This window comes from Saxophila tyrrhenica (assembly GCF_035928015.1).
Source record: "Saxophila tyrrhenica strain CCFEE 5935 chromosome Unknown scaffold_2, whole genome shotgun sequence".
Taxonomy (NCBI): domain Eukaryota; kingdom Fungi; phylum Ascomycota; class Dothideomycetes; order Mycosphaerellales; family Extremaceae; genus Saxophila; species Saxophila tyrrhenica.
In genome coordinates, this window is record NW_027041734.1 from 163,414 (window position 1) to 189,986 (window position 26,573).

The following is a 26,573-nucleotide window of genomic DNA, read 5'->3' on the forward strand; positions in this document are numbered from 1 at the left end:
CCACGCAGTCGCCCCCAATTCGACTCAGGCGCACCCATGCCGGGGCAGCACACCAACCTCTTCACGTGAACCGCATACGGGTGCCATCCTGCGGAAAGAAGCTGACCCTCACCCTACGATACTCCGGCCGCACACCCTCCACCCTCCCTACCCCAGGTTCCTTCTCCAACCGCAATGCTAACGCCTGCTCCTGCGGGAGCCCCCACTTCGAATACCCCTTGTCCACACTCTCGTACAGCGTCTGCCGCAGATAAGCGGTGAACAGCGAAGCGCTGGGCGGAGGCACGCTCATCTTCTTGAGGAAGTCATGGAAGCAGTTGACTTGCTGGATTTGCCTGATGGCATCTGTGAGATGGGCTGCTGCGCCCGTTGGTGGTTCACCGTGGCGGTCGAAGAGTTCTTTGCAGAGCGAGGAGAGGTTTCTCTTCTGGCCGGAGGCTGTTGCCATTTTGCTGACTGTGGTTTTCATCAGATGCGCGATCATGAGGATGCGGTAGGATGTCTTGCCCGCATCGAACGTCTTCTGCAGGCGGAAGTGACTGATGGCGTCGGTTTCGAGGAAGCTGAGTTCGGGCATGTTCTGTCCACGTGAGTCCAGCATCCACACGACGTTGCGGGTAATGGTCTCTTTGATGATGGCTTTGGTCAGCCCTTCTGTGATGTCAACGTTGGCGATGAGCACCATGGTCAGCAGGTGACCGAGGTTTGGTACACTCTGCTTGTCGGTCTGGCCGTCCAAGAAGGCTTTGAGCTTGTTGTTGGCGTCCTGGACGACGCTGGGCTTGTCGATTGTGAGACACAACAGTAAGTGGAAGAGGTGGAAGTAGCTCTCCACCGCCTTCTCGCTGACCGCTGAGAGCGTTGATTTCGTCCTGAAGTCGTAGTCACGCTGCATTGAACCGCGGCCGTGGTTGAACAGATCGTTGGCTTTCGACGACAGCCGTACGACAATGTCGTTCATAAAACCGTAAATGACGGTGACTGGCGGTCCGTTGATACGTGCTTCTAATCCGATCTTGGTGAGGCGGTCGTTGATGTTGTGCTTCACTCGCTGCCAGTGTGTCTCGGAGATTGGTAAAGGGAGCCAGTGTTCGAACCTCAAGCCGTGAATGGAGCTCCGGACACCAAGGCTGTAGAAGGCCAGCTGCGAGATTAGCTCGAACTCTGATTGCAGCATCTTGCCATCGATGTGGACTCCAATGCCCAGGGCAGAGGTCTTAAAGCCTTCCTTGAGGGTGAAGCACTGCAGCTCGCGGATACGGATGATCCGTTTCATGGTTCTCGCGAAGCCATTCCAGGCTCTGGCAGCCACGACCAGCTCTTCGTCGTCCAGGAATTCGCACACAAGTATGAGAACGTCGAGCGGCAGCGCAACCAACCCTTTGCCGGCCTGCACCTCGTTTCCAGAGAACCCGGGCTGTGCTCCACCGGTGCCGCTTTGTCTCTCATCCAGACGTCGTCCGCTCTGCTCACCAAAGCCACACTTCTTGCACACATACACCGGCTTGTCCGTGCTCAACACCCCGGCAGCCTCCTTCTGTTCCACACTTGCCTCCTCCACCCAAGCGTGGAACTTCCCCAGAGTGAACGCTCCAAGCCCATCTTCCTGCTCCAGCGTATCGCTGCTGAAGAAGCTCAGGATCTGGATGCAGATGCCTTTGAGGGTGTATGCGGACGTGTAGGATTCGCGATCGTTAAGAATGGATGCGCAGATGTAGTCGTTGAAGACATTCGGATGGACGACGTACGATTGTACGCTGATCTTGGGGGGTGAGAGCGGGTATTTTGCGCCGAAGACAATGGTCAAGTGCAGCGGCTCCCAATTCGCGGGTGTAAGTATCAAACAGGCTTTCTGCAGTGCGTCGCTGTCGTCGACGCGGAGAGCAATGCCGGGGTAAGGATTGTGCTGGAGGTCAGCAATATCGTGGAGTAGGCGCTTGCGGAGGAGGGTTTGTTTGATATCATTGCTGGGCGCCATGTCGCCGGCCATCGTTCCGTCTTACTCCGGGCCGCCGCTGCTTGCCGTTGTGGCGGCACTGGAGTGGACTATGGTTGGTTGTCCGAGACCGAAATCGCGCCCTAGTCAGTCACGGGAATCTGGTGGGCAGCAGAGCAGCTTTTCGGCTGTGAGTGCTTGCGAATGAGGTAGGAAGGGAAAGAAGAAATATGTAGAAGGCGGCAACCAGGTAACCTAGTTTGCCTAGTAGCTGAGTGAAGTGCATGATGTTTGCCCACCCTCGATCGAAGAAGCCAGAAGGAAGGGTGTCATGACACTGCGAGGCAAATGGACAAACATGACAGCTCTGTATGCCGTTTTGGTTATTCACCCAGTTTTGTCCATATTCACCAAGTGTCAAACACCACACCACCTATCGATGTTGATGTCGGAGCGTACGCTAGAGCTGATATAAGCGGTCAGCATTGAAAACCAACATATTGGTATTTCAGCCTCAGAGAGCCCACCTTTCCAACAGTGGTTTCTCGTTCGGCCATCCCTTCCCATGCGTACCTCCTAGGGCTCATGGATTGAATATAGAGCTCGAATGATTGTCATGGAGGCTCAGCGCCTTTCTCGAGGATCTTCGTCAGGATCGGGGAGCCTTGCAACACCCAGCTGTGCACTCTTAGCAATAAGCAATGTCCTTCTCTTTGGGTCTGGTAGGGTGAGAAGAGTGCGGGTTGCCGTGAGGCTCGATGATGTTGCGGAAGCTTGCATGTCCGGTCACCCGACACTCGATGGCCTCGTGGTAGCTCCAGCACAAGATGTTCTCGCGACAGGCGTTTCTGCTCATTGGGACGGCGGCTGTGATGTAGTTGATTTCGTGCTGCTCGCAAATGGGTTACGAGGAGTGAGCAATGCAGACACGTCCGGGTCGATGAGAAGTTTCGGGCCCACGACCACTGCTAGGGGTGGCTGCGTCAAAAAGTGACAGGTCGTCCGTGTAACCAACGAATGTTGCATGCCGTGCCGATCGGATCACAGCACGAGTGCCGCAGATTGCGCGCATGGTTGAGGTGCCATTCCGTCGGGCTGAAGAGCGGGTCTGGTTCGCAATTCTTCGTCAGTACAGGCCTTTAGCCCTGTCCACGATCCTAGTCATCGTTCGATTCAGCGTTGTTGAAGCCTTCTGATCCCAAAATCTGCGGCTGCAGTCAAGGATACAGGTCGGTGTCCTCCCCCACTGCAGGAAATCGTACTCGTGACAACGTGCGCAATGATTCCAGCGCCTGCATATCCAGCATTCTCATCCAACCTCCTTCCCAGTAACAGAAGTAATAGCCAAGTTCTGAACCCGGCGCTCATACACCTCCATATGATGCATCACCGGATCACCAAAGATCACCGCCACAGCAGAAGACCCACCGCGCAGCTGCTCGTCAGACGTACAGACAGCCTCCACTTTAGTCCGGTGACCTGGCTTCTCTCGCAACAGCACAAGTCGGCCGGCGTTCGATAGCGTGGCGCTGGGCAGAGGCCAGATCGGAGGTACTCCTGTCTGCACGGGCTGAACTGCTGGTGCCTTGAGATTCTGCCTGGACATCTTCTGCCGGAGACCTTTTGTATGGTCCCTGGTAGAACTCTCAGGCGCTGATGTGGTATAGAGGCTGGCGAGCGACTTCATGTAGTCAAAGTCAGCCCTGGCGATTGGGTCGCCTTCGTTGATGAACGAGACGAACTCATTCCGCTTATGTCTGTGGCCGGCTGGGTTCTGCAACGGCAGCAATGCCATCGGCGGAACGCCAAATGTCACACAATGAACTCGCTTGAAGACTCCATTAAGTACTGTCAGCTCACTTTCAGCCTTCTGCGAAAGCATGTGCAAGTACAGCAAGTTCGCCACCGCTCCGCCCGCAGAATGTCCGGTGAATAATAGAGAGCTTGTATGCCGCGATGGATCCTGCTCGACCAACTGCCGAAGCCTGGCTGCCACCGGTCGAACCATGGATCGAGCAACCTGGAGAAATCCTTCGTGGCACGGGTTTTCATCGTCCAGAAAGTCGCTTGGGACCTTCGGGTCTACGGTGAAGTTGACTGCCCAGTCGATAACATTCCATTGGCTGCCTCTGATGGCAATAACAATGACCTTGTCGTGATCTTGGGCAACACTCTTCAGGACCATCGCTTTCGTGCCTCTGCGCCAATTCGCCTCCACGTAGTCTTCCCTCTCACCGGTCTTCGGACGTTGATAGACAGAGCTAGACGCCTCAGCTGCTTTGCAATAGATCTGCCAGCTAGCGAGGTACGCTCTATAAGGAAGCATGTGCGGCGGCAGCCTTGAGTTCGCGTACATCCAGGATTTTTGGATGTTGATGAAGGCTACCCTCGTCCGCTCCTTCTGATTTCGCTGAGCTGACGATCTCTCTTTGACTTCTGAGGGTACGGTATATCTCGGTTCGTCCAAGGATAGCTCGCGAGTAAGAGACTCCAGACGGTCCTCGCCTTGTCCACCGCGGTCAACCCGGCACAGAACATCGTGTAGTCTCTCAGCGACCGTATCCAAGCATGCTGCTGCTCGAACAATAGGCTTCGTGTGAGATGCCGCTACAATGTTATTCGTGCTGTGCCAGCCTTGTCGCTGCTGTCCAAGCTGTGCACCGCCATCTCTTCTCAACTCGGTGGTCGATGTCCACGCAGACTTCTTCTTTCGCGGTGTCTTCGGCTGGGTCGCTGGTAGCAGTGTCTGAGATCCGGACTGCTGCTCGTAGAGATCCTGCTGCTGCATATGAGCGGCATGGTTGTTGGCTCTGGGCCACTCGTACGGCGGCGGAGGGCTCGAGGAGGCCATGGTCATGCTTGCCTCGTAACCCAAGAATGAGAATATGTCGTTGTCGACATCGTAGCCTGCATGGCCCTTCAAGACAACAGCGCAACCTTCTGCTCCATCAATGAATGGAAATAGAAGCATCATCAGGAACGATCGGATCTTGGAAGCTGTCGATCATATGAAAGTGGGGCGACGCAAGGCTGAGCGGATGGTGTTCTTCCGGTGGACGACCTCCCCTGCTTTATCTACCTACATCACGAAGGTATGCTACACAGAATGAGGCGTACTCGTTCGCCTTGCCTTCTTCTTGAGGCCGCCTTCTTGTGACCGCAACAGCAGCCCCCAGACGTACGCCAAAGGCGACATACCGCGCTGCCGCGGTCGCCACCAGATCGCAACTTGAAACAACGCCTCAGAGCATATGACGACCCATTTTTGCCTTTTTCCACCATCAGAGTGGGCTTAGCTGACGCCAACCACGGGTCATTACACTCCGTGTACCTATGTCTGGCCATGCATAGCCGTAGGTGAGTATGCTTGATTGAAAAGTAGAATCGACGTTTCAATTGACGGGTCGCATATGCACACGTGGATGATCGCATGTCTATATGGCTGGCTTAGGTGCCGAAACAAACTTTAGATCTGCGTTCTACGGAGTCTCATATCACGAGGCCTGAGTCTGAGGTATATGCCCGCCAAGGGAGCAAGGACCGACGCCGGTAGATGGACCTGATGAAGAGAAAATCAGCATGCTGGCCAATGTTGCCACACTTGAAGAGATGTGGGATCTGACTTACAATGCCTTCGCAACCCATGCATATCGCTACCAGGGGCGGATTGCCGTCGTTGACTATCTCTGCACCGCAGCGACAGGCGCGGTACACTCCTCGCGTGGCTCGGCCGGTGATCTTTTGATGGCTTGCGCGAATGATTTGGTTCGGATTGCCGGGTTCTCTCGTGATTTGTCGGAGCCACTGATCGTTCTGCTGACGGATTACCAACAGCCTATTGTGGTCTAAGCAAGCGGCGCGGAATCTGTGCTGGATACACAGCTCTTGCGTCGGAGTTCGCCCACGCCAAGTCTGCCATGCGCAGGTACAGGTGCTGTCCGCTGGGTTCTGCATGAAAGGTAAAGCTGCGGGTGGAACAATTGGAACACCAACGGCGCCACGGGCGCGATGCCACCTTAGCACTCTCTCCGTCCGTTCGCAGTCGCGGCACAGATGGGTTAGGAAATTCGTCCATGTAGCTATAGGCTGGGGGGCAGCTCCGCCCATCGCTCCTGCTCCAGCGAGTAGCGTGATTGGATGAGTCGTTAAGTTGGCAACAATGTCTTGCATCCATTGCTGGTTACGCGTGTTGTGAGTACACTGTGAGCAGACCGTGTAAGGCGGGGGGCCCACAGGATGAAGGTTTCCGTTGCCCGTGCAGCTTTTCACTTGATTGTGAGTCGCAGCCGGGACGGGTCCTGGGAATGTAGCGTCCGTACACGGAGCAAGAGCGATAGTGGCGGGTGGGTTGCCCTCAACTTCTAATCGGTCGTCGCAGGTGGCTGGTACGGGGGCCGGTATTGGGGGACCAGCATTTGCCGCAATATACCCGGTCGGACGAAAGTTTGCTGGTGCCGGCGCAACACCGACGAGACCCGGGACAGCGTAGGGCAAGGTGGGGGGAACCAGCGTAGGGTCGTTGTGTAGTGGCCCAGCACCACCTGGTACTGGGCCAGCCATGTAAGGAGCGGCCATCGCAGTAAGGATGTTCAACGGTCCCGGTACTGGGTCACGATAGCGCGACTCGAGATGAGATGACGACCCATCACATAACCATAATTCTTGCTGCTCCGGTCGAAATCGACAAAGAACAATCCGGATGCGGCCCATCATCGAAGCTACGAATGCGACGACAAAGGAGTGACAATACGGACGAAATCGACGATCATACCTCGAGGTCTGAATATCGACAATGGAGGACTCACCTTGAGCGGTGGAGCGAGTAGACCGGAATGCTTCCATACAGATTTGGTCGCGGGTCATTCGAGGTAGTCGCATAAGCTTGCTGTCCTCCAGCTGGTGAAACGACGGACACATGAAGCACGAGTTGACGAGATGTGGCCATTCATCTTCTTCGGCTTCTTGGCCGTACTTGGAGTCGCCATCTTGCCGTCTCGAGGCCTGCGAAGACTTTGCTGTCAAAGGTTGCAAGAGAAGTTGTTTACTGAGCAAGAAGCGAGCCAACCACAGAGATGGCGCTAGTCCCAAAGGGAGCAGCCGCAAGCTTATGACTTTCATGTGAAAGTTGATCAGCACCTACCTTTTACTGGCTCAGAGGCTTCCTTCAACTGAAATTTCGCCTCGACATCTTACTCATCGACGTATTGAGAGCTGATACCATTATCCGCGACAACCATGCCGTCTGACCAGCCGGTCGCGGGAGCACCATTCCAACTCCTTAAGCTGCCGGCAGAAATGCGCAATATGATCTACCGATACTGCACACCTGGTGAGTTGCATGCCTTTGAATCCTGTCGGCTGTTCTAACTGCTGCAATAGATGTCACCACGGTCAAGATCCTGCCTCGATGCAAAGGTCTCATCATGAGCTCGCATCCGCTGCATAGGGTCTCTCATCAAGTTCGACAAGAATTTGGCGCCGTGCTGGAGATGGCATTGCCCAACAACGTCACCAAAATCACGGCAGACATTGAAGACATGACATTCGATCCGCTTCGATTCTTCTTCCAGCGCATTTCGAAGGAAGCCCCACTGGCCAACATACGCTTTGGACGAAACCCTGCTGCCGGAAATACCGTCTTGGTTATCAACTTCACCATCTCCAAGAAATGGTCCGACGACCCCAACCCCCGTTCGCTCATCCACTGGGCCAAGTTTCTTAATAATGAAGTGTCGCGTGGAGCATCGATCGCTCCAGACGACATCACGTACGCGTTCAAAGCAATCGAGGACGAGGAAAGTGCGGGAAAAGTCCTCGACGGCTGCTTCATCAGCAACGGCATCGACTGGTGGGCGCCGGCACGCGAGGCTGCACAGCGCTTCTACTATATGGGAACATCAGATCGGCGTGAGGCTTCGCAAATCATCCGCCAGGCCAAGAGGAACGCGGCACGCCAAGGTCGAGAGGATGTCGAGAAGTGGATGCAAGAATATGGTACTGGGTACGTTCATGCAGAGGCGAAGCAGTTGGCAATTGATTGGGCGGGGCTTTGTGATGTACCGGATATCCCGGGGGGTGAATTGGAAGATTGGCTTGATGCTGGCGAGCCTGCAGACCAGGAAATGACGGACCAGGAAGCATGATGGCAGCGGCATAGTGGAAACAACGTACAAGTGGAACTGGGACGGTTCTGCGTACTCAATCTCAAGCAAAGCGACGTCTTCTACCAAACGATCGCGGACGTCGAAGACCCTTCAACGGATGGCAAAGTGGCAGATGCGATCATGGACGACCCTACGGAGTACGAGAAAGAGGTGCCGGTGGTGGTCAAGCGAGGCGCCGGGGTCGAATACACTGAGAGGACGGGCTCGCCGTATCTGCCAATGGGCGACATTCGCAAGGACTTTCGCGCAATGTCAAGGACGAGATCAGCTCGCTTGGAGGCTTCAGGTAGTGGCTGGTTGATTCGGTTCGGTCAGAGGTCTCGTGAGTACGGCTTGGATTCGCTCTTATGAGGTGGCATCTAGCGCAGAGCGGGCTTGGAAACATACGCAGACACCCACTCCAAGCTTTGGTGGCGGGGCAGTCGTTCAAGACCGTTGCCTGCAGTTCCACAGAACATGGCGAGAACAAGCATTTGACGACTGGAACGAAGGCATTGAACACAGGGTATGAAGCCTCGAGACAGAAAGCTTAGCACGTCTTCATCGATCAATACCACAACTCATCTAAACCACCTCCAACCCACCATCTTGACCGCTGAACGTGAACACCAGACAAATGCCTCGCCACCGCTACCCTCATACACGTTGAAGTCTTTCCCACACACCATGCATCGTTCCCATCTCCGCGAAAACGCCCACGCTATGCCAGTAAAGCAATCAAGCATCCTCAGCGTACCCACTCAGCCACCTTCCAAACAGCCCATCGGCTCAAGCAAAATAACTCTTCCACAACACCCCCTCCAAATCCTCCAACTGCTCCTGCGTGAACGCCTGTAATACACAAAACACATTAGCCTCACCCCACACCCGCCATCGATACAACAGAAGAGCAAACATACCTTAACGTCAATCTGCCAAGTATCCTGCCTCGTCTTTTTGAAATCGCTCAGAATCGTCTTCACGCTCTTCCCCACCATCCCCGGATCCCCCGCCGCCTTCCCCGCAAGCGTCGCCAGAACCTCCGGTAACCACTCCTGCGGCGGTGACGTGTAGGGGAAAGCCTGCACCAGCGCTCCCAAACCCAGAACCGCTGCGTGGCGGGCCAGGACGACGCGGTTCTGTTCTTGGGTTGGGGTGTTCGTGCCACTCGGCGCAGCTTGGCCTTTAGGCCGTTTCGGCAACGGGTTATCGACGAGGAGTTTGTAGAAATGCTTCTTCAGCTCGTCGATCTTCTCGTTCCGGAACCCAGTCGGCGAGCAGCGCACCATGCCGCCCAACGTCGCGGCGGCTCCGAGCCGAACTTCGAGCTGCGGATCGTGGAGCATCCCCCTCACGCAGACGAAGAGGTCGTTGGACTGTTTCAGGGGCATGAGGAAGATGTGGCGGAAGTAGATGACTTGCATGTTGATCAGCACTCTCAGCCGCTGATGCCAGGACGTCGATTCGCGGCCGATTTTTATGAGAGAGGCGACGAATGCTGTGTCTTCGCCGGGCCGGTGCGGGATGTTTGGTAAGTGGCGGAAGACGTGGTAGGCGAGGGATTGCAGCTCCGGATCCTCTTTGATGTCCATCATGTGCAGGAGCTGCTCCATGAAGCCGTGCGGGAAGAAGGGGACGAGGACGGTGCAGTCGTAGGAGGCGAGGGAGGTGTCGAGCCACAGCAACACGGTCTTGCTGGCTTGTGTATAAGGTGTCGGTGTCTGAATCCCCGGCGGTCGCTCTTTACGCCACTTCTCAAGCCGCTCAAAGACATCCTTCACAATCGCCGAGAACTCCTCTGTAGGTTGGTAAGGCCTCTTTCCCACGCTCGAAGCAGTGCGCTGGTCCTCCAGCAGCGACGGGATGTCCTTGTACGACTCGTGATACCGTGTCCTAAAAATCGTACTGAGCGTCGTGCCCATGACCTCTCTTACGCCCTTGTACGGGTGATCGAGATGCTGCAAAAAGTTCTCCACGACAGGCTTCTCGAGCTGGAAGTGCCAGCCACACGAGCTGATGACCAGTCCGAGCAAAGTGATCTTCGAACTCTCCTTGAACGCAGCATTGGTGTCCATGTCCAGACGGAAACCCGCCAACCAGTCGATCATCGGCCACGCTCGGCGAGGATCCTTCCCGCCGACCACAAGCGTGACAAGGGTAGACCAGTACGAAGCATTCTCCGGCGTCAGACCATCCGTGAAGATCCTCCTCAGAATCGGGAACGCAAACTCCCAAATCTTCTCCTTGAGCTCGACGCTGAAGTCCTCCGCGCTCGAGAGCATAGCGCCCATGATCTCAGCCATAGCGCGGTGCTGATGCTTGTCGCTGCCATCACCATACACCGCTTGCGCCAGATCCTTGACATCGTCAAACGTCGCCACCGTGAGCCCAGCAGCAAGCAAATCCATCGCATAAGCGACAATCATCGAGCTGTGCATCCTGAACCGATCGGCCTGCTGGTCGCGCGGCTCTTGCTTCATGTAACCGAAGTACGTCGAGAGCCAATGCCGGTCAATGTACGAACCCATCTGCTTCCGCACCTTGGTCTCCAGCTCATCGTACTCCAGCTTGCTGGGTCCGGTGTGATACCCGCGCATCGTCTTCTGCCACACCAGCCAGCCCGGAAAGTCGCTGTCAAGGTACATGTCCGTCTCCGGCTTGGTGAAAGCTTCGAGATACCGCTGCGTCCACGTCGGATCGTCGCGCTCAGTCGGTGCGACCAACTCATCCGGATCATGTTGCTCGTCTTTGAGGTAGTTCTCGTACTTGTGTCCTGTCAGCGCTCTCGTCTGGACCAAGCTGAAGATGGCATTAAGAGACGTCGCATAAAGTGTCCGCAGCTGCGGATGCGGGTCAATGACACCCTTCACCACCAGCTCCAACATAGCCTGCGAAGCGATCGTCTCGAAGCGGTAGTCGAGCCCGATGACCATGACAGCGGTCCTGCTGGCTTTCTTCCAATGCGACTTCTTGACCATATCAATCAGCTCGGCAGCCAACTCGCTCTTCTTCGCCTCGACGACTTTGCGTCTCTGCTGGATCTTATCCTTCTTCGGCGGCACCAGTGCGTCAGCCTCTTCGATCGTTCTCGCAACGGTTCTTGGACTGTCGCTATCACCCGGCCAGATCGCCTTCAGCGTCGCCTCGTCCAGGATGACCATCCGGTCCATAGCATTCGTCATACCCTGGATCGAAAAACTACTCTGACCCACCAGCTTCTGAATGCTCGGACGATCGGCGTCGCTGACTTCAATAAACAGCTTGATCATGCGCGGTGCAAACTTCCAGTTCCTTCCGATCGGCTTCGCGAGGCTGCCGAAGAGAAGCGAGAACATGGCGCCCTTGATGCGAGGGTGGTCACCCTTCTTCAGCGCTTCTTCGAGAGCGTTAAGCAGCGTAGGGATGATGAGCGGCTTTGCGCCGACGATGCTCTTGATGGCTTGCTCGCCTGCTGATTGCGCTGTGCGGCGGATGTCGGTATACACTGACGTGCTCGAATTGGCCAGGTCGAGGAGAAGTGTCTTGTCAAGCTCCGAAGCCGCTCGTGGGTGCTCATTGAACCGCAGCCGTTGGAAGTGGTAGAGGTTGGCTCTTCGTACGAGCAACGGCCGCGGGTACTGCTTTCGTGTTCCTGAGAACTTGAAAGGATGGGTGTCCGCGCTCAACAGCCGCGTAAGCCTGTCCAGCACGTGCGCTGATCGCTCGATGCCGATGTCAATGAACCAGCTCTTGTAGGCTGTGTACAGGCTGTTGAAGCAAGGCACATCGTCTTCTTGGTTCTTCACCAGGAACTCGTGGACTCTGTGCAGCGTCTCTCCAACGGTCTTTCGGAACCTGTGGACAGTCTCGTACGACTCGCTGCCGATCTCCAGTGGGTAGCCAGTCGGGTAGTGGAAAGCACGCCTGATCTTCTCCTCATCAGGCTCATTCAGGTCGTGCGAGTCGTCGTCAGTGTCCATCTGCTCATTGACCGCAGTGTCATCGAACGTGAATGGCGTGACGGAGCCATCATCCGATCGGAAGAGTCGCGACACGCCCGAGATGATCAGCCGAAGCAGTACCAGATTTCTGCTGACCTCGTCCGACCAGTCCTTGCCAACGCCATCACGCTTGATCTGAGCTGTGTCCGAGATGAGCTCGTTGAGAGCCTTCAGCGCTCGACCTCCCTGCGCTTCGCATACTCTGGTGGCGAAAGCCAGCTCTTCCTGCTCAGGAACATGCCACTGGATCTCCAGCGTTGTCGGATCCACTGTACGTCCCCAGGACTCAGTACTCAGGCCCTTCTCGAGTTCAGACTTGTTGAACAGGCTATAGTCGATGGTGTACGTCACAGTTAAGTTGAGCAGGAGATGGTGCACGAAATTACTGACATGCACTAGTGGAATGCCCTTGCAGGTATCCTGCATATAATTGGCAATCGAGAAGAGATCCTCCTGGAACTCGAGAATGTCTTTGCCGACGTGGACAACGCACATACTAAGGAGCGAAACATGCCACACGAGGGCGCGGTCTCTGGGAAGAATCTCACTTCCTGTCGTCCGAGTTGATCCAGCTCCGTTCTCGCTGATCTCAGTCCGGATGCTGGAGATGAGGTCTGGCAGCAAGCGGCCGAGGGCCTTCTTTGGTGAGATCTTGACCATTGCGTTGCAGATGAAGGCCATCGCGTCTCGTGCTTGATGTACGACATGATTCGAGACGAAGCGTGCGACGTGCTCCAGTGCGACATCGTAGAGCTCCGGGCTCAGGCTGGCGAGAAGCGGGCTGAAGGTTGCTGGCAGGGTATTGACGACATTCTCTTCTGGACTGCCGCTCTTGACTCTGGCTGCATCAGGTAGATTCTGCAGAAGAGTGAACACCCGGCCGAGAAAGCTAATGATGAACTCTGAAAAGCCAGCAGTCGAAGACTTGAGTATAGCCTCTTCGTCCTCATCCGACATTTCGGCAGCGTAGTCGATCTCAAGACCAGGCCCTGCTTGCTCGAAGTGGCTCACTTGCGAGGTGATCCACTGGACAGCCAGGTCTGTGCTGCCGCCTTGCGCTGACGGAGAGCCATGATCGACCATCTCGTAGTCCCCATTAAGGTCACTCTTTTCGTGCTTGGGCGCCTTGGTAAGGTCGTGCAGCGGGATGTTGTAGCAAACTGCCTGGATGAAAGCCAGACTGTGCATCGTTTTGTCCAAGTCGTTTGCATCGACACCAGGTAGAGCTAGCCCAAGCAATGTGGTGAGATGGCATCTGAAGCCTTTTGTCTTGGCAATGATCTTGCTGAGCATCTGGAGTGCACGGATGGAAGAGACTGTACGGTGAACCTCCACCAAGCCCTGCATGGCAGGATAGATGCGCTGCAGAGCGCCAGGCAGGATGAGTGTGGGCTCGAGCGAGGCGAGGCTTTGTAGCGTGCTAAGCGCGTAGTTCATGGCCGTACCGCTCTTCGCGTAGATGCCCATGAAGACGACGTCCCTCAGACAGAGCACGAATCGACGCTTGACTTCGTCGTTGAGCTTGCGATCAGCCGGAATGTCGTACTCGCCGCTCTGCTCGCGGTTCCATCGCATGACGAAAAAGTCCGCGAGGTAGTAGATGAGCTGTGCCAGAGGCTTGGTCCAGCTGCCGGAGTTTGACGGGTGGAAGAATGTCTCAATACCCTGCAATAGCGCTTCTAGCTGGTGCAGCACCGACTTGCCGTCCTTGGCTTCCAGGCACTGTGGTGACAGCGACATTACGATCCATCGAGCAATGCTGTGGCTGACAGGATGTTTTCTCGGGTCCCGCTCTAGTAAAATAGCATTACCGGCACCCAGATCAACCGTTGCGCTGTAGGGTGTGGTTGCCTGCCCCACTGGAATCTCAAGCAGTCTCAGCACTGCGGTAAAGATGAGGGATGATTGCTCCTCCGTGAACAGCCCGCAAGGTCCGAACGGAATGTGCTCAGCTCCCAGACAGTCCCTAGCTTGTCTGGAGAAGATGTCCAAGAATCGTGTATCGGTCATCATCGAGCGGTTGATGGTAGACCATAGGTGGAAGAAGGTCGGCAAGAATGACTGTGGTGCTAAGTCCGGCTGATCTGAAGGCGGAGCGGCAGTTGGCAGCATCAGGTTAAAAAGCCCAAGCACCACGAATGCATTCTCGGAGAACGACATGCTGTAGTAGGGGAGGAATTCTTCCATCATCGCGGGGACTTCCTTCGGATCAAAGAACAGCTGGGCGAACGTGCACATCTTCGTTAGCGTCCGCACATTACGCTTGCTGCTGTAGGTGTTCTGGGTGCTGCTCTCCGACGGCAGGACGAAGATCTTCAGCTCTTTCCACAAGGGCCGCCAGTCCAGCGTCAAGTCCACTCCCGGCCGCAGGTAGTGCTTCCTCTTGGTCAGAACCATGAACATGCTCGCGAACCTCTCCGCCACGCTGTACTCCAGACCAGGAGCAAGCGCGAGCTCGTAGTAGAGCTCGACAAGCGATATCCGCTGTTTCCGTGTGAGGTCGAACTTCAGACTCATCCACCCTCTTATCTCTTTCGTCCAGTGCACTGCTCCCGGCACAAAGTCTCCAGACTTGATGGAGACGTAGAGCAGCCTGATCATCTCGTCCATGTCCTTCTCCCTCTGCTCCGGCGTCTCCGTCTCATATGGAAGGTATTTGGCGTATGGGAAGACTCGAGGCCTTGTCCGCCCCAGCCGCGCCATGTCTATATCCTTATCGCCGCTGCTTCCGATGAGAGCACGATCGCCGCCTATACCTGGTGATGTTGCTCTCGAGTCATCCGCGCCTGAGCCGAAGCCGTTGGCGTGACCCAGCAGGCCTATGCGGTCGTGTTGGGCGCTTTCACCCGCCATGTTGATAGAGGGAGGAAGGATGAGCGTGCGCGCTCATGTGTGAGGGTCTCAAACGCAAGGTAGTGATGTCGATGTTGGATGGGTGATGTGCGAGTAGTAATCACATGCACTGCTTCCCGCGCCTTTGTTGTTAGATGTTTGTCAGCAGATGCTGATGATGATGATGCTTCGGAGGTACTGCGCTGAGCAGAAGAATGGTGTCCTTCCGGAATAGATAGCACCGAGTTGATATGAGGTCGGGCAGAGACTCGAGTCGATGTTGTCTTGTCCTGTGTCACCAGTAGTCGTCTCGAAGGCGGAAACATCAGCGTCACGTTTGGGAGCTATGACCACCTGGAGCCAGATCTCGTCGACGACACGCGACACTCTTGCCTTCAGGTATATCAACAACGCGAACCAATGAACACGGACCACGGAAAGGGTTGTATTGAAACGGAACACCAGCCTTGAGGAATGTTCAATGAAGACTCAACACGACAGCGGCATGAAATAATACTTGTTCCGTCCGGAGGCAAACACCAGACGCGCAACTCAACCGTGGCGTCAACCACCTGCAGTCGCCTCCTCCACCGCGCGCCCAATCCAGCCATCCATCACGTGGACAACACACCTTACCATCCGGCCCAACAAACCCTCCGCACCACCCTCCCCAATCACCCCAGAAACAATGTCCTCGTACTACACCCCCTCCTCAATCCTAACCGACGCCCAAAAAACCCCCCTAACCTTCGACCTCCTCCTCCCCCACCTCTCCCCCCTCAACAACTCCACCCCCATCACCCCCGGCACCCGTCTCGACCTGCCCCTCTGGCTAGCTGAAATGCTCGCCGTCTCCAAACCCGCAGGTCCAGGGTCCGCTTCCCTCGCTACCTTAGATATGCCTGCCGCGTTGGGGGGGAAGGTGATGAATGCGTTGCGCGCGGATCCGAAGAGTGTGGATGTAAGGGCGCAGGCGCAGTGGTTTTATGGGTTGGGGGAGAGGATGTTGGAGTTGTTTGAGGAGGAGGAGGTTGTGGAGGTGTTGACTGAGGTTCGTTCTTTCTGATCACGCTCGCCTAGCATATGTTAGGAACGCTCGACTGACTGTGGATGTAGACTTTCAAGGCGCGAGCTTTAGAGATCGCAGACAAAGCGCAGAACACAAGGACAGTGCAGCAAGGAGATGGGAGTAGTGACTTCATGAACACGCTGGATGAGGATGAGCGGCAACGTAAGGTTCCTTTTCTGCTATGGAGGCCTTGTGTCTTTACTGATATAGCACATAGTATTCCGAGCAGCCCACGATGGCAGCAATTCCGTAAAACGATGGCTCGAGAACTCAAGCCGAACATAACCAACCCTCCCCAAACAAAGCTTGACGTTGCCAGAAGCCACGCCACGCCAGCCCAACCACTCGACAGCGCCGTCTACACCATCGGCTTCTCCATAGCCCCCACAACCTCCCCCGGCCGGACAACAACCCTCGGCCTCGTCCCCCGCTGAAAAACCTCCTTCGTCGTCCACTCCGGCCCCACCGGCACCCTCAGCGCGCGCTCATACTGCTCCTTCGTCTCGTATCCATGCGGGAGGATAGGCGCCAAATACCCTTTCCCCTTCCGTGCCCCCTTCTCGGAGATAATCACCTTCTCCAACCCTGCATCCTTGCGGTCTTGCGGCTTCGTGCCGGGAGTTTTGGTTTTGAAAAGCGGATTGTGCTTGGAGCGCGCGTTGGACCGCTTGATGGATTTGCTCAGCCCGGCGCCGGTCCAGGAGCCCCAGCCGGGGAGGTGGGAGGATTCTTCCTTTTCGTCCTCGGAGGCCGCGAGGGCGGTTTTTTCCGCCGCGAACGTGGTGTCGTCGGCGTCGGCGGCGAAGGCGCGTTGGTTGTAGGTGGGGTTGGATTTGAGGATGGGGTCAGTCGGTTCGGGGGAGGAGTCGGAGGGGTGGTCGTTGGTGGTGGTTACGGTGGTCCAGCCGTTGGTGTTGCCGGCGTCAGTGGTCTGTTGAGGTTTTGCTGGGGCAGCTGGTGCTGGTGCTAGTGCGGACTTCGCCTTCGTGCGATCTCTGGCATTGGCGTCCGGCTGCTGCTCGGGGCGAGCGGTGTTGAGCTCGACAGGTTCGTCGCGTCTCAACTTGGACTTGTTCGCGGGCGCCGCAAGCCATTCGGTAGCAGGCCCTCTCCGCTCAGGCTTCCCCGTATCAGCCGAGAGCCAGGGACCTTGCGTCCCATCCTTTTGAGCAAAGCCGCTGTTTGGATCCCTGCGGTCAGGTTTCCCGCCTTTCGCCAGTGGGCCGCTCGCAGCGATCTGCTTAGGCGGCTTCGCTCCCTTCTTCTGGTCCGCCGGCTTCTCCGTCACTACATCAACACCATCCTCGCCCTCAGCATCAGCCTCAGCCTCAGAACCAGATTCCTCGCCCTCTTCAAGCTCGGGTCGCTTGACCCTTTTCTTCTCCTTGCCCCCCTTTCCTTTAGGCCCAAACACCGCCCGACCAAGACCTTGATCATCAATCTCTTCGTCACTGCCGGCCTCATCGCCATCTTGAACAGCAAGTTCCTTCCTCAACCGCTCAACATCCTCATCGTTCTGCGCCCTCCGCCTCTCGTCCGCAGCACGCATGAACTTCAAACTCCCCAACCCCTTCTCCGCAGCAGGCTCTCGATCATTCTTCAGCGTATCCAGCTGCTTCATCACCGTCACATCATCTTCATCCCCTCCAAAGCCCTCGAATCCATCCTCCCCATCATCATCAGCACTAGGCACATCACTCTCCGCCTCATCAACATCCTCCCCTCGAATCCTCCTCTCCAGCTCCTCCCTCCTCCTCGCCTCATCAATTACCGCCTCTCGCGCCCCTTCGTCCCACACCCCGCGATTCGTCTGCTTCAACGCCTTCGCAAACTTCGAGTCCCGATGTTTCGTGCTCACCCTCGCCATGGCCCTCTTCCGATCATTCGCCTCCTTCTCGTCTTCACCACCATCACCGAGGGCTTCGCGTTCAAGTTCTCGCTCTCTCGCACGCTCCTTTCGATGCACGCGACGGTACGATTTGCTCTTGATCTTAGACAGACGCTTCGCTTTGATCTCTTCCCTGAAAAGCAACTCGCGCGCTTGTCGGAGTTCAGCGCGTCGGCGCATCACTTCCTCAACGGGAAGCTTGTTCGTGGCGAGCTCTTCGCTCTTAAGAATTGCAGCTTCTTCGTCCTCATTCTTGCCCCTGTTGGTGCTGAGGCCGCTTTCCTCCATAATACGCTGGATGTTTTGCTCCAGCTCATTCTGCGGCCGGCCGTCCGTGACAAACTTTTCCTTGCCCTGCGGCTCATGCGCATTGGGATCCTTGAGTGGGAAGGACAAGAACTCTGCTCGGCGGTTCTGGATTACGGTATCTCGCCAGCGGTCGAGCTGTTCTTTGGCTTTCTGGGAGGCGACTTCGCGGTTCAAGCGGTCTTGTTGGCGCTTAGGCAGGGGTGCTGAGAGTGTAGTCGGCCGGGTAGACTTCTTCTTGGTTTTGAGGGCTGCATCGTATTGTTTGCGCGATGCTGGGTCGAGTGTGGCGAGCAGGTCGTCGACAGTCAAAGCGGCGGATTGTTGGGTAGATTGAGTGGCAGAGGGCTTTCCAGACGACTTCAGAGCATCGAGGCGGTCGCGCATTCGAGCTGCACGCTCTTCGTTGGCTTGCGGATCGTTCTCGTCGTCTTCGTCTTCCTCATCTGAGAAACTCGAGCCATATTCCTCGCCATCGCTAGGCTCTTCTTCGCCCATGTCTCGCTTCGTGTTGTCCTTCTCACCCAGCGCCTCTTCATCATCGTCGTCCAACATGGTAGCCAGATCCACTCCCTCGTCCCCAAAGTCGTCCTCTTCCTCTTTGGAATCATCGTCCTCTCCCTCACTCAGATCCATCTCATCGTCCTCCTCGACATGCTTGACCCTCGCTTTCTTCCCACCACCCTTCTTGCCCTTCCCACTCGATCCCCGAAAAGTAAAATCCTCAAACCTCTCCTCATCGCTCTCCCCAAAAGCCTCGTCAGAATCCAACTCACTATCATCATCATCACACCTCATCCCACCCATCGTCCACTCATTCCCCTCACTATCACTGCCCTCATCTCCGCCCTCTGGATCCTCATCGGCGGTCCTCCTCCGCTTGCCAGCAGGTACATCTTCCTCGACACTTCCCTCGCTTCCTTCCTCGTCTTCGACCGCCCGTCTTCGCTTGTGTTTTGGGCCATCGTCGAGGTATTCGCCGGCACGATTCGAGTTCAAGCGAGGTTGGTCGGCTTTCGTGGCGTGCGAGGCGATGGCGTAGGCGTCGAGGTTGCGCTTGCGGTTTTTGTTGCGCGCTGATTTGGGCGCGGCGATCTGAACGCTCGAGCGAGCTACTCTGGGAGGCATAGTGAGGTGTGTGGTGGTTCAGAGGCGATATCGTGCTGTCTCGAAAATTGTTCGAAGGTCGAAATCTTGGCGCTCTCTCCCGAGATCTCCGCAACGTCGACCTCGTCCATCATCATCACCTTCCATTGACAGAATCTACATCTCCAAACACTCATTAGAGAAACGTGCTAGTCATCGTCCATCATGCATCCCTCAACCATCCTCCAGAAAGCGCTCCGCCGCCTCCCCCTCACCACCAAGCAAGGCCCGCACAACTACTACAAGGGCAACCGGACAGGGGCCATGGGACGGCACACCAAGTACGGCGGCTACGTGATCGACTTCCGGAAAGTGAGGACGTATGTCTGTCCGGATTTGAGTGGGTTCAATGTACGTGGCATTGTCCAGGGACGCAGGATGGTGGAGATATGCATGCTGACGAAGAACAGTTGACGCCCTTCGTGACAAAGGAGATCAAGAAGACGCGCGATACGTATGCGCATTCCGAGAGCAAGAATTCGCTAGATGGGAAGGAGTATTTGGAGAAGTGGAAGGCTGAGGGTGGGAATATCTGATGGACACCGTTGGACAAGATGGGATGGAAGGGCCGCGCTTGCATTGAAGCACTCGAGGGCAATGCCAGCAGCACAAACTCCGGCATGGAGGGCACGAAGAGTGCGATCACCGAACATGAGGAGCATTCCGCCGCGCTGTGCTGCTAACCGAAGGACACGGGATGCATTCGCGCTCAGGGGGCTCACGAGGTGGAGGAGGGCGGCAATTCCGAACCGCCAGTTGGTCTGACCTGATGAGACGACTCGCAAGCAGAGCTCGCGGCAGAGATGGAAAGCCATCAGACCAGATCAGCAAGACGATGCTCAGACGTACAGCAGAGACTTGTAGGACTGGACGGTGGAGGGAGCAGCACACGAACGACGTACGGCTTTCAGATATGTACACCGGCTACTTCACTTCATCTTCATTTGGACCATGATTGGCCAGAACAATTATCGCACTAGCTGGCGTTCAACTGGCTTGTGACAGCGACCAACGGGTGCCCGAACTCGCCGCGAAATGCCGACCTCACTTCACCCCCACCGTCACCATTGGCCAACACAGTGACCGCACTAGCTACTGTTCACCTCCTCGCCGCGATCGCCGGACGGGAACGACAACCTCACTTCATCGCCGCCGCGCACACGATTGGCTGGACAGCATACCGCGCTAGCTGGCGTCCCGGTGTTTGCCAAGCATACCAGCTTTTGTACGAGGGTGTAGCTGGTGAGCACGACCTCACTTCATCGCGCCTCGAGACCTGAGTGGTCGGATTGGTGGGGGCGCTAGCTGGTGTTCAAGAGGCGGCCGAGAGCGGAAGCTGGACGTGAGGGGACCTAGAGGGGCGGTCTGACTTTATTGCTGCTTGATATGGCATTGGCTGGGGAACTTGTTGCGCTAGCTGGTGTTCATCTGCTTGTGATAGAGTTGAGTGAGTGTCAAACCTGCTCAATGAGGCATGCAGAACATCTAATCATTTATCATATCTCATATCAAACATCAATTAAACCCCTCAACCGTCGTCCCCACCCCCCTCTCCCTCGCCATCTCCACAATCCCCTGTCCCACCACCACATCCATCAACCCCAACCCGACACTCTTATACACCACATTCCCCCTCGTCAACCACTCCTTCAACCCGGAATCATCCTGGAAACTACACCCACTCTCCACCTTCTCCCCCTTCGCCTCCATCCGCTTCACCGCCTCGCGCTTCAGCATAAACAGCTCCCCTAACTCCACAACTTGGTCAGGGAGCAGTTTCGCCTGCACCACCTCCCCCGCTTCTTTGAGACAGCCGGAGACAGTGTCGACGACGATGGCGCCGCCTTCTTTCTGCCTCTTATGTACGTGCCGGTGTTCGTGGTGCGGCGCGACGGCGTAGCGCAGGATGTCCGGGTGCAGCTCGATCATGTGCGGCTTGTAGGAGCCGATACAGGCGATGTAGCGACCCTTCTTCCTGCCCTCGGGGTTTGTCAAGTATGAAGCCGGAAATAAGGGGGTGGAGGACGGGGTGCAGCAGAAGATGACGTTGGAGCTGCGCACGTAGTCTTTCAGTAGTCGGCTGTACTCCGTATGGCTGGGTGTGAGGATGTTGGTTTTGGTTTTGCTGTTGTATTTGCTGCCGATGGGGTTGATGTAATCAGGGTCGTCGGGTTGCGGGTTGTAGATGCGCATGATGCATTCGCGGGCGGAGTCGAAGTTGCGGGTGATGATGTTGAGGTGGTGGATCTCTGGACCGCGGAGGAGGAGGGCGAGGCGGATGTGCCAGTAGGCTTGCTTGCCGGCGCCGAAGACGGTGAGGTCGTGGACGGAGTGGCGTTTCTTGAGGAGCATGGTTGAGGCGAGGGCGGTGCGGAAGGCGGTTACTTCGCTTGCGTTGATGAGGCCGGTTGTGTTGCCTTGGGGGTCCATGAGGGTGAGGGAGCCGCGGATGGTGGAGGAGGGATTGGTAGATTGCTGGCCAGTCGGGGCTCTGGGGAGACGCTCGCCAGGGGCGACGCTGGAGGATGAGCTAATGCTCGTGCCCGGCGTCGGGTTTGTCTCTTGAGAGGAGAAGGTCGAGATCGAGCCTCGCGGGCTGTCCACTGTCGAAGGACTGGAGATCGAACTCCGACTCGAGTGCTCAGTATCCAGACTCAAGTTCTCGAAACTAGGCAGTCCGCTTCCAGCATCTGGAGGTGTAATGTTGACGACTTTGACGGCTTGTCCGTTGCAACCACTAGCCGGCATGAAGAGAGTAGTTGAGCCATCTTTCCGCTTTAGCTGAATACGCTCAGGCTGATAGTCCGAGCAGAAATCATTCTCGTCTGAGGATGTTGAGTACCAGTGCAGTGCGTCGGCCAGCTGTGTTTGTAGGTGCTCGATGTCGTCCTTGGTGAACGAGTGCAGGATGCGGTTGACGTCTCGATCGGACAGGACTGTCAAAGGCATCGTGAATGTTCCACCAGTCTCAATACGCGACAGAGCAGTTTTGGATCTTGACAGTAATTCCAGATTATTGTTATGCCAGTTTTTGGGAAGCAACAGCAGCCTTTGTTGGTCAATCTTCGGCTACACGGCAGTCGACGTCAACGATGTTCTTTGTTCAAGCAACTCTCCTGTCCAGACGTGGCCAAGATGTCAAGAACGTTTCCAAGTACAGAGCTTCTTCGAGCGCCACCAAAACAAATTGTTTCGATGAGGTCCCATGGAAGCGCTGAGTGAGCAAGCTTGCTTCTTGCCCCACTTGATTATTCACCCGCGCCCAATGCGGCAGGAGCAGTCTTTCAGCAAATGTACAGCAGTCATGGTTGTGTGAATGTTCATTCAGCATCTACATAACTCATCATCATCAACATAAGCGTCTACTCATCTATCTTGTTTCTCGAACATAGCCAACCATTCTCTCCTTTTTCACCAGAACCTCAATCTCCTCCACCTTCATCATGCAATACTTCCCGTCCTTCCCCACCGGCTCCGCCACATATCCCCCATTATGCACCATCCCTCGTCCATCCACACAAGTCGTCCGGAAGTCTGCCCAGATGCCCGCAATGATAGCCTTCATATCCAACATCGCCAGGTTGCTCCCCACGCACATCCTCCCTCCCGACCCGAAGGCCCAGAACCAGCGCTGCATCTCCTTGAGTTGCTCTTCATTGCTCTCGAGCCAGCGCGCTGGGTTCCAGGTCTCTGGCTCGGGGAAGACCTCGGGGTTGCGGTGGAGCGACCAGGCTTGTGCTTGCACGCGGACGTCGGGTGGAAGGCCGGAAACGGCGTGGCCTTCGGCTCCGAGGGTGGCGTCGGAGGGTGTGATGCGTGGTTGATTGCCTGGGATCGGGGCGTGGTAGCGGAGAGTTTCCATGAGGATGGCGTGCAGGATAGGCAGGTTGTCAAGGGTCTTTGCATCACGGGAGCCATCGAGAGTCTTCAGTTCGGCACGCAGTTTGTCTTGCCAGTGACTGTTATGGGGAAGGCTAAGCTCATATGCCAGGAAGGTAAGAGTGATAGAGCTAGTGTCAAAACCGGCGAGCGTGTGGTCGAGCATTTCGCTGGCGACTGCGAGGCGGTTCACCTGGACCTGGTAGTCGACAGGTACATCACTGGCGCTCTTCGCCTTGGACTCCTTGAGCAGAGAACTGCGGAGGCGCGAGTAGACATTGGGCCAATCTTCCTCCGGCCCCTTTTCGCCTTCCAGCTCCGCCTGACGTACAGTCTGTTCTGCTTTATCGCACATGCCAATCAGCCACGACTCGATGTCGTTGTTTGCTTTGGCTACCCAGCTCGGCACGAGGAGATTCCCGAGTCCACTCTTGGACATGAAAGACGTGAAGAGCGGCATTTCCTGTGGCCAGAAGACGAATTCCTGCCGGGCTTTGTAGTCACGGAAGAACCGGGCGCCCATGTCGGGCTGATCCATGAAATGGCAAGCATTCTTGAGCCCGAAAACGTAGGCGGCCACAAAGTCCATTGCCATGGCGCAAAACAGATCATAGAACTCCACAGCTTCACCCTTCTTCGCCATTCCTCGCAGCTTCGGGACCAAGGTGTCGTTAAGCAGAGTGTGGGTAATGGTATCCATAGCTTTGCTGCTCTGCAACGTGGACTTGGCATATATGTTGCTCAGCATACGCTTCCGCTGTGAGTGATTTGCATGATCCGGCATCGCAAACATTGGCATGATGCCATAGTTGTTGAAGGCGTTGAGGTACCAGTCACCTTTCTGGTAGCCTCCGGCGTAGACCGTCCGGATGCCTCCGTCGACGCTGTTCACGCTGATCTCGTTCGGACCAAGGCGCACAATAGGTCCCAGTCGAAGGTGAGCATCATGGACTGCAAGTGTTTCCGCTTGCTTGCGTCTTTTGTTTAGGATCCAGAAGGACGAGAAGGGCGCGCTCCAGTGAGCTGATGGGATCTTTGCCAGTGGTGAGAAGAGGATAGGAAAGATGACCCATCCGTAGATTACGACGCAGATTGAGAGTATTTCAGCAATAAGAAGTGTAGTTGATGTTGCCATGATAGGCTCGGTTGACCGTTGGTCCTGGTCTGGTGAGCAAGGTCCAATGGAAGCAAGCTACCGCATACCAGCTGCGACTGTGGTGCTGGAAGGGCTGTATAGGAGATCTGCGAGGGCCTCTCGAGTTGTTGAACAAGTGAAGGATGGGGCTGAGAGGGTGGAGGGGTTGGAGTTCAGCCAATATGCGTTACCTAAATCGACCCGCTTGCATTCACTTGTGGCGCGTAGGATCTGCCCTAGCGTCGCGTGGCCGATAAGATAAACCAAGCGCGAGTCATGCAGCAATATCTGACGTTGAGTCATATTGCATGTGAAAGTCTGAAGACGACTGGACTTCGTCAAGGACAACAGCTTTGGACACTGCAATGGCTCAGCCGACGAAGACACTCACCGATCTGCCACCCGAACTCCTGGACCACATAACAAGCTACTTACCCACCGCACGAGCTGTCTCGAACCTCTCGTCCACCTCCAGGAGCTTGAATACATTCGTCGAGAAAGATGCCTGGCAGACATTCGCACGAGAACGCTTCCCCTCGCTCTATACCCACAAGAACACTGTGACAGGCAAAGACGCCTCACGCACCTTGACGACTCTCTCAAGAGCGTGGGACAGACGAGCATTCGTAGCAAGATATACCGAACCGTGGGGCGATATCACAGCTTTCCCCGGCAATAAGAAGGTTGATCGATGGAAGAGGCCACGAGGACAGACGATCGGGTTTACGCCACAGTTGGACTGCTTTGAAGAGGAAGGCAAGCAGAGACGAGATGTACTGGCCTTTAGTGCTGGCGCAGAGGTCTGTGTAAGACAGACGGAACGACACAAAGATGCGGCAGACGAAGACCGTGTTAGTTGGATGACTTACAGGCCACTCAGTGCTGTTGAGGGCAGGGACGATGTGACGAGCCTGCATCTGTTGAGACGGCAAGAAGGCGAAGGCGACGACAGGAAGCTTCAATTGATCACGGGCACCGCGAACGGGGATCTGCAATTGATTGGATTATCCCAAGGGGAAGACGAGGAGGTATCGAAATCCTGCTTTGTAACCCAAGGGCTGCCCATTCGGTCCAGCAGTCTCTTGCAAGAGGCATGGCGGCCGCCTTTACTTGCAGCAAGCCTCGACGATACAAGGGTGAGCCTTTACAATGTGGATGCCACTCATCCGAAGACGGAGCCATCAAGCCAGATAGAGATTCGACGACCCACCAACGGTCACAGGACATATCGTGCTTGGTCGACAAACTTCCTATCTTCCTCCCACCTGGCCGTTGGCCTTGGACCGAGTGAGGAGCCAATTTATATCCACCAGCTTTCTGAGTCTGGCCTGACCAAAGATCCAATCCGCAAATACAGTCTGCAGAACGATCTCGAGAAGCTAGAAGGCGAGATCACGCTCTCCGGCTTCGCTAAGAAGAGTACTTCGTCCGTCTACCCTATCGTGCCATTACCACCTCTAGGCACAGCAGCCAGCAACGATGCCCAGGTCTTCTTGTCCGGCGCTTACGACGGTATCATCCGTCTCCACGACCTCCGCTCAGCCCGTGACGTCGAGCAAGCCTACGTCGACCGTACGGACGAAAGCGCGATCTACTCCCTCCTCCCTCGCGGGCAGGAGAAGCTTGTAGCAGGGACGAGCCGACACAACCTCCTGAAAGTCTTCGACATGCGGCTAGGCGCGAAAGCGTACACCTACCTTGACGCCCAGTCAGGTGACAACTATGGGCCAGAATTTTCCAGACGATCAAGCGGCCCTGCTACAAATCACTGGAACCTCTTCCTCAAACCTAACAGCGCCACCTATTCCGGCCGCGGCGGTGGCAACAACTGGGCTCGTCGCAGTGCGGAAAGCAGCATCTACTCGCTCGCCTCGCCTTCGTCCATGAGCCCGTTCGTCTACGCTGGCGTTGAGAATGCTGTGGTAGAGATGGTGTTTACGTCCGTCGCTGACAACACGCCCGACCCACGGTACTTTGCTCCACCAGCCAAGGGGCAGGCGAAGAAGAGCGCAGTGAGGGGTTTCAGAGACAAGGAGATCCTGGATCTGGCGATGTACGATCAGGAATCTGGCTTGAAGCTGATGACGCAGCGGAGCATTTGGGAGACGCAGAGGGCAGTGCGGGCTGCGAAGTCAAGTCAGGCGACGGAGAGTGCGGAGATGTTGGATGGCTTGGATGAGAGGTGGAGGAGTGGTGGATCATGAGTAGGCCTGTAGACACTGTCACCTCATACCGAGCAAATTGCGAAGCTGAACGCTT

General features: G+C 56.0%; 11 protein-coding genes across 11 annotated transcripts; 4 read left to right on the plus strand and 7 right to left on the minus strand.

Moving 5' to 3' along the window:
* Positions 1-61: 61 nt before the first annotated feature.
* Positions 62-1,990, minus strand: LTR77_001114 (uncharacterized protein; the record flags this gene model as incomplete). Its single annotated transcript, XM_064798376.1, has 1 exon — positions 62-1,990. The coding sequence occupies one exon, from the start codon at positions 1,988-1,990 to the stop codon at positions 62-64; it is 1,929 nt and encodes a 642-aa protein (XP_064662703.1).
* Positions 1,991-3,245: 1,255 nt separating this feature from the next.
* Positions 3,246-4,907, minus strand: LTR77_001115 (uncharacterized protein; the record flags this gene model as incomplete). Its single annotated transcript, XM_064798377.1, is given in 2 exon segments — positions 3,246-3,784; positions 3,797-4,907. 2 exon segments carry the CDS (start codon positions 4,905-4,907, stop codon positions 3,246-3,248), a joined length of 1,650 nt encoding a protein of 549 aa, XP_064662704.1.
* A 1,794-nt stretch (positions 4,908-6,701) lies between these two features.
* LTR77_001116 (uncharacterized protein) lies at positions 6,702-7,054 on the minus strand (the record flags this gene model as incomplete). The annotated part of the gene is made up of 2 exons (XM_064798378.1): positions 6,702-6,715; positions 6,742-7,054. 2 exons carry the CDS (start codon positions 7,052-7,054, stop codon positions 6,702-6,704), a joined length of 327 nt encoding a protein of 108 aa, XP_064662705.1.
* Positions 7,055-7,171: 117 nt separating this feature from the next.
* On the plus strand, positions 7,172-8,451 carry LTR77_001117 (uncharacterized protein; the record flags this gene model as incomplete). The annotated part of the gene is made up of 3 exons (XM_064798379.1): positions 7,172-7,265; positions 7,316-7,937; positions 8,151-8,451. The coding sequence occupies 3 exons, from the start codon at positions 7,172-7,174 to the stop codon at positions 8,449-8,451; spliced, it is 1,017 nt and encodes a 338-aa protein (XP_064662706.1).
* Positions 8,452-8,868: 417 nt separating this feature from the next.
* BLM3 (Proteasome activator BLM10) lies at positions 8,869-14,912 on the minus strand (the record flags this gene model as incomplete). The annotated part of the gene is made up of 2 exons (XM_064798380.1): positions 8,869-8,931; positions 9,000-14,912. 2 exons carry the CDS (start codon positions 14,910-14,912, stop codon positions 8,869-8,871), a joined length of 5,976 nt encoding a protein of 1,991 aa, XP_064662707.1.
* Positions 14,913-15,579: 667 nt separating this feature from the next.
* On the plus strand, positions 15,580-16,213 carry PSF3 (DNA replication protein; the record flags this gene model as incomplete). The annotated part of the gene is made up of 3 exons (XM_064798381.1): positions 15,580-15,942; positions 16,008-16,127; positions 16,178-16,213. The coding sequence occupies 3 exons, from the start codon at positions 15,580-15,582 to the stop codon at positions 16,211-16,213; spliced, it is 519 nt and encodes a 172-aa protein (XP_064662708.1).
* Positions 16,214-16,318: 105 nt separating this feature from the next.
* Positions 16,319-19,282, minus strand: LTR77_001120 (uncharacterized protein; the record flags this gene model as incomplete). The annotated part of the gene is given in 2 exon segments (XM_064798382.1): positions 16,319-18,929; positions 18,948-19,282. The coding sequence occupies 2 exon segments, from the start codon at positions 19,280-19,282 to the stop codon at positions 16,319-16,321; spliced, it is 2,946 nt and encodes a 981-aa protein (XP_064662709.1).
* A 183-nt stretch (positions 19,283-19,465) lies between these two features.
* On the plus strand, positions 19,466-19,836 carry MRPL27 (60S ribosomal protein L27, mitochondrial; the record flags this gene model as incomplete). Its single annotated transcript, XM_064798383.1, has 2 exons — positions 19,466-19,651; positions 19,711-19,836. The coding sequence occupies 2 exons, from the start codon at positions 19,466-19,468 to the stop codon at positions 19,834-19,836; spliced, it is 312 nt and encodes a 103-aa protein (XP_064662710.1).
* A 979-nt stretch (positions 19,837-20,815) lies between these two features.
* LTR77_001122 (uncharacterized protein) lies at positions 20,816-22,249 on the minus strand (the record flags this gene model as incomplete). The annotated part of the gene is made up of 1 exon (XM_064798384.1): positions 20,816-22,249. One exon carries the CDS (start codon positions 22,247-22,249, stop codon positions 20,816-20,818), a length of 1,434 nt encoding a protein of 477 aa, XP_064662711.1.
* A 421-nt stretch (positions 22,250-22,670) lies between these two features.
* Positions 22,671-24,314, minus strand: LTR77_001123 (uncharacterized protein; the record flags this gene model as incomplete). Its single annotated transcript, XM_064798385.1, has 1 exon — positions 22,671-24,314. One exon carries the CDS (start codon positions 24,312-24,314, stop codon positions 22,671-22,673), a length of 1,644 nt encoding a protein of 547 aa, XP_064662712.1.
* Positions 24,315-24,679: 365 nt separating this feature from the next.
* Positions 24,680-26,518, plus strand: LTR77_001124 (uncharacterized protein; the record flags this gene model as incomplete). Its single annotated transcript, XM_064798386.1, has 1 exon — positions 24,680-26,518. One exon carries the CDS (start codon positions 24,680-24,682, stop codon positions 26,516-26,518), a length of 1,839 nt encoding a protein of 612 aa, XP_064662713.1.
* Between the last annotated feature and the right edge of the window lie 55 nt (positions 26,519-26,573).